This window comes from Apteryx rowi, unplaced genomic scaffold, assembly GCF_003343035.1.
Source record: "Apteryx rowi isolate R43461 unplaced genomic scaffold, aptRow1 scaffold_597, whole genome shotgun sequence".
Classification (NCBI taxonomy): domain Eukaryota; kingdom Metazoa; phylum Chordata; class Aves; order Apterygiformes; family Apterygidae; genus Apteryx; species Apteryx rowi.
The window spans coordinates 162,569-175,205 of record NW_020450868.1 but is presented as its reverse complement, the minus strand read 5'-3'; the positions used below and the strand labels follow the sequence as shown (position 1 = coordinate 175,205).

Sequence of the window (12,637 nt, the reverse complement as noted above, 5' to 3'; positions counted from 1 at the left end):
AGGCGCGTGGGATGCAGCGGGGCACGCGGGATGCAGCGGGATGCAGCAGGACGGTGGCGGCTGCCTCCTGCGCCCGCGGGTGCTCCTGCTCCTGCCCGTGTGTCGTGGCGCCCGCCGCCCCGAGACGGGGGCGGGAAGGCTTGCCAGGTCGGCGTAGGGCGGCTCTGTGTAAGTCTCCGCAGCTCCGAGTCGTTTCAGAAAGCTGGTGTTTCGTGCCTGAGGTGCACAYGTGGGGTGCAGTGGGGACTGCCAGTGTTTTGCGTTTGCGCCTTAACGAAGCTGGTCTCGTTTGCTTGCGGTGGTAAGAACCGTTCAGCTCGGGTATTGCCTCGCCCTTGTGTCTTTAGGGATCCTCATCAAACACAGCTACCCTATTTTACCAGTGTTTTGTAACTAACTCTTTGTTGTTGTCTCTTTTCTTTGCGTTGCTGCGGACAGATGAAATCATCCGACATTGACCAGGAGTTGTTCACTGAAAGCTACTGCAAAGTGTGCAGCGCTCAGCTGATATCGGAGTCGCAGCGCGTGGCGCATTACGAGGTAGGACGCTCTGCGCTATTTACGCTGTGCTCTGCAGCTGCTCCGTCCTCGGCTCCGCGTCTCCCAGGGCGGCATCAGCTACTGTGCTCCCGGCGAGTAGCTACGCCGGCATCCAGAGTTCCTCTCTGGAAAGTCAAAGTTCAAAAGAATATTTTTATTGGTGGCATTTTATTCTGCAAATGATGTCACTGCAACATTGCCTGCTGCGTTTTCTTCCTGTTTAAATTTGCAAAGACGGGCTTCAGTTTGAACACAATTCCAAGCTAGTTTTCAAAGAAATGTAGTTAGCAAGGAGATCAATTAAGAGTTCGGCAAAATGAACTCAAGTTTTAATATTAAATGTGCTGCACTATGCTTTGCTGAGTAGGAATCACTGATTGTGCAGAGAGTAGATTAGTATTTGTGAATGTATTTAAGCACTTAAGAAGTAGGCAAGCAATAAACAATTAGAAAGGATATATCATTAGAGACATGTTAGAACAGCAATTAACAGCACTGCATATCTTCAAAACAAAATTAAATAAATTCCTATTAAAAGGGGGAGGAAATTACTGAAGGATATGCTGCTGTGTAATCCTCTGAGAAAGGAAAAACACCGTACAGTCCTTATCTTGACACACGCTCTTTGCATGTGTGGGAAAYGCGGTGTTGGGCTCTGCAGCAGAATGGCATAAATGATCATCAAGGTGGGGCTGTCCCGGTGTTAGCCAGGAATGAGAATGTGAATTTTCCCATTCATGTTCACATGGAGAAGAGGGTGACGATTTGCTTCCTGTGGTGGTTGTTGCTGGCAAAGCGTTAGAGAGCAGGCAACCATCCTTTGCGTGGTGTGGATTACTTGGGGACCGCAGGACCGTCCTCTCCTGGTGACCCCGGCTGCGCTCTCCGTGGCCACGTGCAGGGAGGACATGCGATATGGGCCCAGCCTTTCCTGGAGGGCTCTAGGAGAAAGAGATGATGCATGTGGAGAGCTTGGGGACGAGGGATTTCTGCATTCGTGGGGGCTATGTGGCTAGTCAAATTCTGCCCCTGCTTTTGAATGCACTAAAGCCATCAATTTCTGCAGCATTTCAACAAAAACAGATTCTATGCTAAAAGACCTTGAAAATGACGTTTCCCCAAACTTTTGCCCAGATTTGAATGTTTTCAATGGGTATACAGGGTAGGTAATTGTATGTCTCCACTGGCCACACTGGCACAAGAATCTTAATCAGTGTGCAGTATCGAGGAATGCTGTGTTGTGTTAATAAATACTGACAGCAGTAATACTTATAAGGCACTTTACATGCCCTAAGGAGTTTGCCAAAGCAGACATTCCCTGTAAATGCTCCTCTGGCTGCCTTCAAGTGTGCAGCAGAGATCCCTAGCAGCTGCTGTGAAGGCTAAGGCTGCAGCTTTAGGGACACCTTCCAGATCTTGATAACGTGTGATGAGGATGCCAAATTTTGGCCTGCAGTAGGCCAAAGAAGCCGTGTTGCAGAAACAGGAGCAGCTACCTGTGAGCAATGGGGTGCACAGCCAACCGCTTTTCTTCTGTGTTTGTAATTGTAGGTATGAGCTGAATCGCTAATTCATAGCAGATGTTTTGGAAATGTGGAAAACAACACATTTTCTGTTGTGTATTTCTGGTGTGAGGTGTTGTGCTCATTTGTCATCCCCTGTGAAATCCCAGTAGATGTTGTTGACGTTCGGCACAATAATGCCATTATATAACCTTGCCTGCTGGGTTGCATAACGCAGAGCAGAGCCTCAGAAACCCAAAGGGACAAAGCAAGCGAGCCTGTCGGTCCCAGGGAACGGGCTTGCTCAGGCCCAGCCTGGACTCTCTCCTGATGGGCCCAAGAGGTGGGAGATGCCTCTGCTCTGCGGCTATGCCGCGCTCTGGCCATGCATCTGCAGCAGCCTCTGCTGCCGGTACCAAGGCGCGATTCTTGGAGCAGTTGTTCTAGTTGCCCCTCCGGAGCGCAGCCTAAATGCTTGTGGCATCCCGGCCCGGGGGGAGCTGGAGATGCAATGAGAGAAAAGTTGTGAAAACCTGCCCTAAGGTTTCATGAGGAAGGTGGTGCTGGTGCAACGCGCRTGTTTCCATGAGTAGATCTCTCTGGGGCTTGGGCAGATCTGGATATTCTTCACCGAGACTGTTGATGCACGTCGCTTCTGGACTGCCTACAGCTCAGTGTAGCATTGAACCTTGCAGGAGCGGTTCCAAAGAATTGACGTGCTTCGACTGCAAATGTGAATAGAAAATCTTTCCGCAATGCTCTAGTCTCTTTTCCAAGGAGTTGGATGTGGCTTCAAGAGACCTGAGCAAATAATTTGTAGTGAATCATTTATTAGGTGAACTTAGCCTCTTTTTCTATGCAGACATTGGACAAGCAGTATGTGATTTCCACCCCCCCCATTAATCTTTGAAAATTGTTGGAGAGTGATTTCTGCAAATAATTCTTGCTCTGACCCTGTTTCATAAGCAGTTTGCTCTGAGTACCTGCGACAAGAACTGAGAAGGCTATTCTTTCTGTTAGATGCTTGAGTCATAAGGTGTTTCTATTCCCTGGCCGGATGAATAAATTAAGTTTGTGGTGCAAGTATTCACTTTTATAACATCAGGATTCACAACAGGACTGTTTTTACAAAACTGTTGTGTCAAAAGTACTATAGCTCCATCCTCCCAGAGACTTCCAGCCTTTGCTGCAAGCCAAGTAGTTAATAGCATGAATGTAAAATTCACTGTTTCTTCCTAATTAAAAAGTAGCTGGTCATAATTTTCTCACACTTTTTTTCCCTATTAAAAAGCATTCTATGGTTGAAACTGACTTTTTTTCACAGGGAAAATATCAACTTAAGATGACTAAACTTTCTGCAAGGCTATTTTCACCTGATTTTCTAAAGCTCCTTTGTTTCAGCTTTTTGACTTGGAGAAAATCAGTGGTAATATATGTGTCAAGTAAAAGTGAAATGTAAATGACTTATGTACTGAAATGTGGGTTTTGGAGGAAAACTTTATTTTGAATTTGCTTGAAACTTTATGGGGAGAACTGAAACACTTCAAAAGGCAAATTCCATAGTGTTGTGCGTGCGCCTTATATCAGCATAGTTCAGTATTTCCACCCAGCTCAGAAGGCGCAAGAAGTGTGCTCGCTGAGGCGTTTGGAGAACTGCATGGAAACTGCGTGTCTTCAGCTGAATGGCTCAGATGCGCACAGCCTTAATCCAGCCTGGGTTTCTGAAAGTTCACTTCTCTTTGGTTTTCTGGAATCAGCCGAGGGGAGACATCAGGGATCAGTTGGGTACGAGTCTGGCTGACCTTGGGCACTGGTGGACCTCGGTTTTTGTGCATCCTTGCGAAAATGAGGCCCTGGTTGCTGCTGGGATTTTTGGGTGCTCTGGCAGTGCCGCTGAACAGTGCAAGTGTTGGGGTGGGGGGAAGTTGAGCGGTGCATTAAAACACACTGATGTATACGCTTGGAGCAAGTATCTGTGGAGTGGTTTTGGAAGTGTGACCCCAGCTATGAGTAAAGACACCCGCAAAAGACTGCGGGGATCCAAAAGTCCCAGCTCCTGAGCGGTGTGTGAATGCCCTTCCCTTCGTGGCAGGGCTTGCAGGTGCAGCTGGCCTGACGAGGCTGCTTTGCGGTGGATTGCATGCGTTTCTGCGCTGGGGGCAGCGACTGCCGGGCAGAGGTGCCAACCTGCAGGTTCGGGCTAATGCAGCATCTGCCTCCTTGGCAAACTGGGCTGGGCGAGGAGAGCCCTCGGGCTACGGCCGCCCGGGGGCCGCGATAGGGTCCCATGCGTTCCCGGGGCAGAGGTGCAGGGACAGCACCGCCACTCGCGGGGCGCCCGGGTTGTTCAGGTCAGCAGCGCCCGAGCCCTGGCCGAGCTGCAGATCGGAGGGAAAGGGAACAGTGACTTGCCTCTCTGGCACCGCTGAGTAAGAGCTGCAGCCTTTCTGCCAGGCCCTGAAATATTGGCTCCTCTGTGAATGCAAAATAAGATGTTTCCCTGTATTAAAATAAAGGGAAATGGCGTATGAAAGGGGGATGTTTTTATCTTGCCAAACAGAAATAGTCACATCCCATAACTCTCTCATCTCCCTCTCCAAATCATCAACCAATAACTCTTCTCTTCTTCTGCGCTACTTTGCCAGGAATAAAAAATAATTTGATGTCAGTCGCGCAATATTAAGCAGCATTATTTCCAAGGGCAAGTGTAGTGGAAAAATGACAAAAGAATCAGAGTATTTGCAGCCTATTTTGGCTTTGAACTTGACATACAGCAAAATACTGTTCTTATTTTATGCGTTTTGCGTAACTCTCTTGTCTATGCTATTGTCTGATATTTCTGTTGAACTTCTGCTCTCCTCCATGATAAAATCCATAAAACCTTTCCCTCTTCGTGAAGCGGCCAAGTACCGCTATTTAATCCAGGGTTCACTTTCGGGGAGAGCTGTTTGGAGGAGCTGGCCTTGCGTTATTGACTCGTAATGAAGTTGCGGCTGCCCGATGAGAAAACGCCGTGAGCAGCTCTCCGGGTGCCGYGGCGCTGAGCATCGCGGGTGGCTGCTGTGAAGGTGCCGGTTACCTTCCATGCCGCGCGAAGCAGGAGAAGAGAGGGATCTTGCTGTCTGCCGTCAACGCCCAAAAGATCAGGCACCTGAATATTTTAATTCTTAAAGGAAGTTAATATCGTGATTTGCCCCCTGTAGTATCAGAAAACTCTCTTCCCATTTCTGCTGTTGGAAAAAAGCATCCAAACCTGGATGCCCGAGAACATCCCTGCAAGGCAGCAGCAGGCCACGCTGCCGGGAGGTGCCGGGTGTCCCTGCACGTCCCCATGTTCATCGGCTCGCCCTTCTTCCTCCCCATGGGAGAAACAAAGCAAAATGGGATGACTGATCCGATAAGAGTCACGAAGGAGGACGTGGAGCGATGCAGCGCGCTCCGGGCACGTGCTGGCTGCAGCAGGCAGGTCCCTGGTGGCCGAAGCCTGGAGGCGAATCCGCAGCGGGCTCTCCGGTATTTCGAGCCTCGCTGGCGTGGGGGACACGCTGCCTGGTGCCTCCCGAGCGAGCGCGGCAGATGGGCCCCTGGGTAGGACTGTGCCTGCGTCGTCGAAGAGCGGCCGGTGCCTGCGGGCTCTGGGGCGCCTCCACGGGCATCTTCCGCGCCGGCCGTGGAGCCAGGCAGCCTCCTGCAGCGAGCGACCTTTCTGCTCCAGCTTTGATTGCACAGCACAGTGTGTGTCGTTAAAGCACAACTTTGAAATAAGGGGATTGATTTTTCTTTTTTCTTTTTTTTCTTTTAATGATATCTTTGGGGAAGAAAAACAGAAGCCAGTGACCCAGAGTCTGCGTCCTGGCGAGAGGAGATGGGGGAGCCTGTGAGACGGCTGGGACTCAGAGCAGATCTGTGCTGTAGCAACCCTATCTCGTGTTGGGCTCCTATGACTTTTATCAACAAAGCGTTGCTGTTAGGATGCCTTTCCACAAGATATTCAGGCAGTGCAAGCTGCAGTCATGGTGGGCTCTGATATACTTCCACGTGCGTTTTGACCCTGCCAAAGCCCCGGGGAGCTGGTAGCACTGGAAAGGCTTTCAGCATTGGCTTCTGGTTCAGTGGGCTAAAAAAATCTCATCATCTCTTGTAGTTTCCTTGATGCAATTGCATTGGAAATCTGTGCTCCAGAGATGGGTTTCTCCTTTTCTGCATTTCTGCATCTTACCTTTCCCTGGAGTGGTAAGCCTCTTTATTGCTGGATACTGTCTAGATCACCCATAATTTAACATTTCCTTCCAGCTCTGTCTCTGAGAGAGGGCTGTAGCAGTCCCTTTGGTGCATTGCTCTGTAAATTAGAATGATCAGCTGTCTTAGTAAGCTCTGCATCCTCATCTCTGTACAGAAGTGTTCACAGCCATTAGAAAGATGTTACCATTTATTTTCAAGTTTCTCCTTGAAAATCCTGCAGGAAAATTACCAAATATGCAGAGTTGCCTTCAGATTCCACATTGAGCTGCATATTCATCACCACATTTGCTCCTAAAGCTGCTATAACACTTTCCTTCATTGTAATCTTTATTGCTTCAGGTGTTCAGACAATACTTTACTTTTTCATTTAAAATGAAGGAATATGCCAGGTTTGTAGGAAGAGAAGCCCAGGAAGGCGTAGTGCGAATATGCTGTTATTGGCTCACCTTGCAAAGAGCAGGAATGACACTCRGATGCTTGCTCTGATGTCTGAGAGGCGGCGGGGGGGGAGGCAAAGTTTATTAAAATTCCAGTGCTGAGCAAACTAAGGAGAGCAGCTGAAGTGCGGGGCCCTTTGGCGCGGCCGGCGGGAAGCGAGTGCTCCCTGGGATTTCCCACCCTGTCGCAGACGCGCGGTGCCTGCGAGCAGCATCGACCGCCTCATCAATACTGTTGTGCATGTGGCTCGAGTGGTGCTCCAGCTAATCTGCTCCGGTCGGGCTGTCCTCCTCCAGGAAACTCTGCATAAAACACTCTYGTCTGGAGGAACGATGAATGTTGTTTATCGTTGGCACGCGAGCACCTTAAGGACTGGGATGTGCGTGCTCRGAAAGGCAATCCTGTATCTGAAGTACTAATGCGGTGGAAGAGCACAAACTCCATTTAACAAAATAAACGCTGTGTGCGAAAAGAGCTCGAATATTCCGTGTTTGGTGCAAGCTCCCCAGCTGAGGTGCTGTAGACTAAGAGGGGCTGCAATGCACCCGCAAAACCTCTCTTTTTTTTTTTTTTTTTTCCTGCCCGTTTTCCTAGTTCTTTGGCTTCCAGTCCGTTGGCAGAAAGAGCCCCYGAGCGTGCCTCGCTTCCCGCTCTCCGGTGGTGGGTTTTCCCTCGGCATCCCCAGCCGTAGCCCTCCACGGGTGGTCAGCAGGGGCTGGGCAGGTCTCGCTGGCGCCGCCGCGCTGGCTGTTCATGGCCCCCGGGCCGGAGCTCGGCTCCCGCCTCTGCGCCGCCGCAGCCCTTGGGGCTTTGTGCAGTGAGGACGAAGCGTCGCCCGCTCGGGAGGTGCGCGGAGGACGCACTGGCAGCGAGGGCTGAAGAGGGCTCTCGTGTGGTTTGCCAAGGTGTCTGCTGGCATTAGCTGCGTGTTATCGAGGGGAATACGAATGTCTGCTAGCGCTGGTTTTCTCTGCCTGTTCTGCCGCTGCAGAAGAAAAATTCAGGCTACGGAGAGGTTTTTGTGGTGCTGTTGCAAAGATGATGTAGGTGCTGTTCTGGTTTTTGTATGCACACGTATAGGCCTTCTGCAAACTACTTCGGCACCCATTTCRTGTAGTGCTGTATAACGAGAGGAGGTAAAATTTGAGGTGAATGTGGCTACACATCATATACAGAAGATGCACGTGGATGCCGATGTTTTACGATGAGGTTGTTGCAATGCCCCTTCCATTTTCTGCATGTGTACGCTCACCAGCGTAGCGTTAGCTACTGGATCGCTGTGTGCTTCAGAAAACTAAGTTAGATTAAACTGGTACTTTACAAGGCTCCATGTTACCACACTGTTGTCAACATTAATGGCTAAGCATTATTTTTAATGTACTCCCAGTGCCAAAATCTATTGCTGAATAGCAGCAGCAGCAGTGCAGATAAGGTCCTCTTATTCAACTCTGTCCCAAGGCTCCCTGCATGCAAAGCCACATTTCTGACTGAAAATAGCTTAGGTTCAAAAGGGTGTTTTTAGAAGAGTAGTAAAACGCACCGCGGAGGAGACCCTGAGGTTAGCAGTAATGGAGAGCCCTGAGGGATGTCGCGGTAAGTCTACGCGGCTCCCGGGATGGAAGCAGCCAGGCTTGCACGGAGCCTTGCGCCCCGGGGGACGTCTGCCCCTGCGGCCCCCTCCTGCCCCCGTGCTCAGCCTYGCTGTTATTTAATGTTTTAAGCTCACAAGTTGTTTGGACTTGGGTTGCAGGTGTTTGAAAGAAGAGTCTTTAGCTGTTTGCGTGTGTTGTGACAAAACTCGCCCACGCGCGGTGCACCGGGGCAGAGCAGGTTCTCCGAAAGGCGTTGCGCTGACGTGCTGGAAAGCGATGTGTTTGCGATGCGGGAGGATGGGACGAGAGCGCGCAGAGCTTTCCCCCGCCGCGCCGTGCCGCGCCAGCCTCGCGAAGCGGAGACCTTAGTCTGCGTTAACTCTTCTGTCGCCTCCCGCTTGGTGTCGGGATTGGGGCGTCTGCGCTAATAGCGAAGTTAACGCAGACCTTGGGCGTCCGTGCGTCAYGGCCAAGGGGCTTCCAGCACGTGCCGGAGAGAAGCAGAGCCCGGGAGGCGCTGGCGGGAGCCCGAAACGCGTCCCCCTTCCTGGAAGCGGCAGTCGGCACCAGCCAAGGCGCTGAACTCCGCTGCTGACGCGGCTCCGCTTGGGCAGGACTGGAGCGCGCGAGCGGGTTTCTGCTCTGCGGGACACACTGTGGTGCCTAGCACAGGAGATGCTTTGACTACGGTCAGAATCGATGTAGGAAACGGTAATGCTAAAGATCACAGGGTAGAAATTGCGATTCCCGAGGCAGGGAATTCGTGCCCTGGTGTCTGGGATTTCTGCATCCTGGGGGAGCCGGCAGAGCTGAGCCCGGACCCCGTTCGAGTCGGGAGCTGCCCGAGAGCGGGGTTTGGTCCGGAGGGATGGTATTCCAGGTGCGGAAGAAATCCCATAAGTAAGGAAGAACCGCAGGTTTCTGGGAGCCCGATGCCCCTTCTCCGCGGCTCCGGGTGCCAGCGCAGCGCGCCGGCTCGGCTGCACGGCGGCACTGCAGCAAGGGACGAAACCCCAAGGCAGCGCTTCCTTTTCCCTTGGACAAGTGCAGCTTAGAGGCTCTTTCCTCCGAGGGTCTCCCGAGTTACCTGCGTGAGCCTCTCCGGCTCCGCTGCAGGATCGGTATTCCAAAGGCAGCGGAGCAGGTRGAAGGGAAAGTGCTTCCTCTGCCAGGCGTTTCTGAGCTCTCCTGGAGGAAACGCGTTTTCACATGGCCACAGGAACGGCTTCGAGTTCGTGCTAGAAAGGCGATTCTAGGGGGCGAGGTTTTTCCTCTTTTGAAGGTGACTGTGGCAATAACAATGTTGATTTTGATTAAACTTGTCAGGCTTTGACTGGCTGTTTTGACCTTGCACGACTGCTGAGCTGAGTGGCAGAAACCCAGCTTCTTTTATCCCTCGCAAGCCGTTGATGCTGGGTGCAGCGGGTCACTGCTGTTTTTTTCGCTCAGAGCGCCTGAAGTCTTGTTTTTTCAAAATTGCAGCGGTTGGGATTCGGGAGAAGCTGCCAGGGTCGGTGAAACGCTCCTGGTCACAAACGCACCCAGCAGGGACGGCTTGGATGGGTGACGGTGCTCCCGGTGYGAGGGAAACCTGCACTAGCTTCAGCTTGACAAGCAGGGAGGAAACCATTGCATTTTTAGAAAAAAATGACATGAACCAGTGGTTGCTTAAGTGAATAGATCATCAGTTAATTGCCTTTATGTGTAAGCAAAATAATATCTAAAGCAATAATATGCCAACCTGTTGCTTTAAAGGAGCTAGCTTCATGATGGTGAAAACTCAGTTGTGTGAAATTGGGAATTGCAAACACGTATCTAGGTGCCCAGAAAGTCACAAGCATGAGTAGACACTTTTTAAAAAATTAACTCACGGAGGAAAAAGGGGAAGTGAACAGAAATGAACATAAATTATAAATGAGGCTTTGCAAAAATTTCAAAGGGAGAAAAAGGACATTGGCACCCAGCAGCGTCTGGGATAACAGAAGGGATTTTGTCTCTGTGACGAACAACAGGGATCTTGACAATAGTGTTTGCTTGCTGTGTGGGCAGAAGAGGCAAAAAAACAAGGCGTTTTCTGAAAATACGCCTGTCCTCTATCTAAAAAAAGGCAGAGGATGTTGTTATATCACAGGATGATGAATAAATGGTTCCTATTCCAGTAGAAATTTGGAAGTTTGTTAAACGGTGATTATGAAACTTGGGGGGGGGTTGTTTGTTTGGTTTGTTTTTTTTTGGAGTCAGCAGGTCTAGTAATTTGCAACCAAGTGCTCGAAAGGAGCTGGCCGCGCTCTCTGCATCGCCACTGCTGATGCCTGATGGACCTGGGAAGGGGAGGAGGTTCCAGGCGGCACCGTGCACGGGAGCCGGAGCCCCCAGACCGCTCTGCTGCCCACCGCGGGAAAGGGGCTCCAATAAGYGATTTCGGGAGGGCAATGCAATAGGTATTCTGCACGAGGCTTAGAGAAATGAATCACGCCAAAATAACTTTATGGCTTTGACGAGATTACGAGCTGGGCCAATGCAGATAATAAAATTGATGTAATCATATGACTGCATGTTTCGTGGCAATTTAATTAACAAACTGCCRGAATACAAAAAATCAGCGCAGTGCACACTAAAGGGATTAAAATCCAACCAGCGGGTTTCTAAGTGAGAGTTTATTGCATGCTAAGTGAAGCCACAGCCGTCAGGCTTTTCTGGGAGCGTTGCATTTTTCAGCTCCTGCCGCGGTTGCTGACCCGTGCTCCCGGCCACAATTCCCCGGCGAGACTGGGAGCTCGGTGTGCGGCCAGCGCCAGAGAGCCAAGGTTCGCAGCACAGTGCGGCTCTGCTTTGCCCTTTTGTGTTTTAGGCTGAATTGTCAGGGCTCTTCTGCCTCTGCCACCGTCCGCTGCGTTAATGTAGATTTGATGTAGATAGAAATGATCTGTTTATTTACTTTTATTGATGAACCTTCGTGCAATAGCGCGTGAGCTCACAGTGCAGAAGCCTGCAGTTGCTGTGTGCAGGCTGGCTCTTGCTAAGCCTTTCCTCATATAGAGATGGTTGTTTTTAAAGTGTATGGTATTAAGCTAGACTTTTTCCTTTTTTCCTTCTAACGGAGTTGTGTCCAGACACTAACCACAGAGAGTTTAGGTGAGAATGCTTTTGGCATACCACTTTGTAAAGCTACGAAAGAAATAGTTACAGGCACTGACCTACTCTCTTAGTTCACCCAAAGATAACTCTGGTGACTACTGATGAATAAGCAGATATCTTCAAAGGCAGGGTTCTCGTCCCGGACTGCAGCTTTACAGGTGTGTTGAAGTTTTGTCTTTCCTAAAGCTTGTACATGCTATGAGACACATCAAAATGGAAGCTGTATGAGCCCGGATCCCACTTCATCCCAATGTTCTGATTCCTGTACGCGGTGGTTCTTCTGGCCCTTCTTTCTCATGTATCTGCACGAATTTGGATGCCAGTTGTTAACACGTGATTAGTTAGCAAAACCAGTGCCGGTTACGAGGTAGTTTGCAGGAATCTCCTGGTGAACCTTTGCGTTCAGGATTGACTCAAGGATCCTGCAGCACGGTGGGGGCAGAGCGTGTTTATGCAGTATTTATCACCATTTCTTACCTCTTGTTGCTATTCTCGGACATCCTTATGTCGTCGTATTCTCCAAAACTCATTAAAGCATGCAAATCTTCTGAACTGGATCATCTAGCTGGGTCTGAGCCGGCAGTGTGCAAAGTCCCTTGCTGGGCGTGTTGCAGCAGCAGAATTGCCAACTGTGGCTCCATCGCCACCTCTTTTAGCACTTACCCTTTCTCGCACGTCAGAGCTGCAAATTTCAAGTTGCTTTGTGGAGGGGAAAAGATAACCAGCAGGGCTGTTTGCAAGCAGCACACTAAGAATAATCACTTCGCTCTTGCCTTGGTGTTAGGATGATAAATACACATGTAAATGTAGAAAATACCAGAGATAAAATGGGCTGACAAATAGGCTGTGCTACCTCCACTCCCTCGGCGGGAATGAGATGYTTACTACAGACTTGCAAAGGACAGGGAAGCTTTTAAGCTCTTGCTCTTATAACTGTAGGATAAGAAGGTTGCACTTCATCCATGTAGTTTTAAACTATGCTGAACATAAGCTATTCCTTAGCATTCATAAATCCAAACAAATGCATAAATAAAGGTGAGAGGTGTTTTATAGAGGGCTGGAGCTTTGCTGACTTTTAATGCTGACATTTGGACATCGTTTATTGCACAGCTGAGTGCCACAGAAAAGAACACTAAAAATGATTACTGCTAACATCTTGTCTTTTCATCTTAAAAAAAAAAAAAA

General features: G+C 49.9%; 1 protein-coding gene across 1 annotated transcript in view; it reads left to right on the top strand.

The window, feature by feature from the left end:
• Positions 1–438: 438 nt before the first annotated feature.
• The window catches only part of ZMAT4 (zinc finger matrin-type 4), a 49,076-nt gene continuing 36,877 nt past the window's right edge, over positions 439–12,637 (top strand). Inside the window, exon 1 of the mRNA XM_026082912.1 lies at positions 439–540. Coding sequence (XP_025938697.1) covers positions 439–540 — 102 coding nt within the window. The remainder of the gene's footprint in view (positions 541–12,637) is intronic.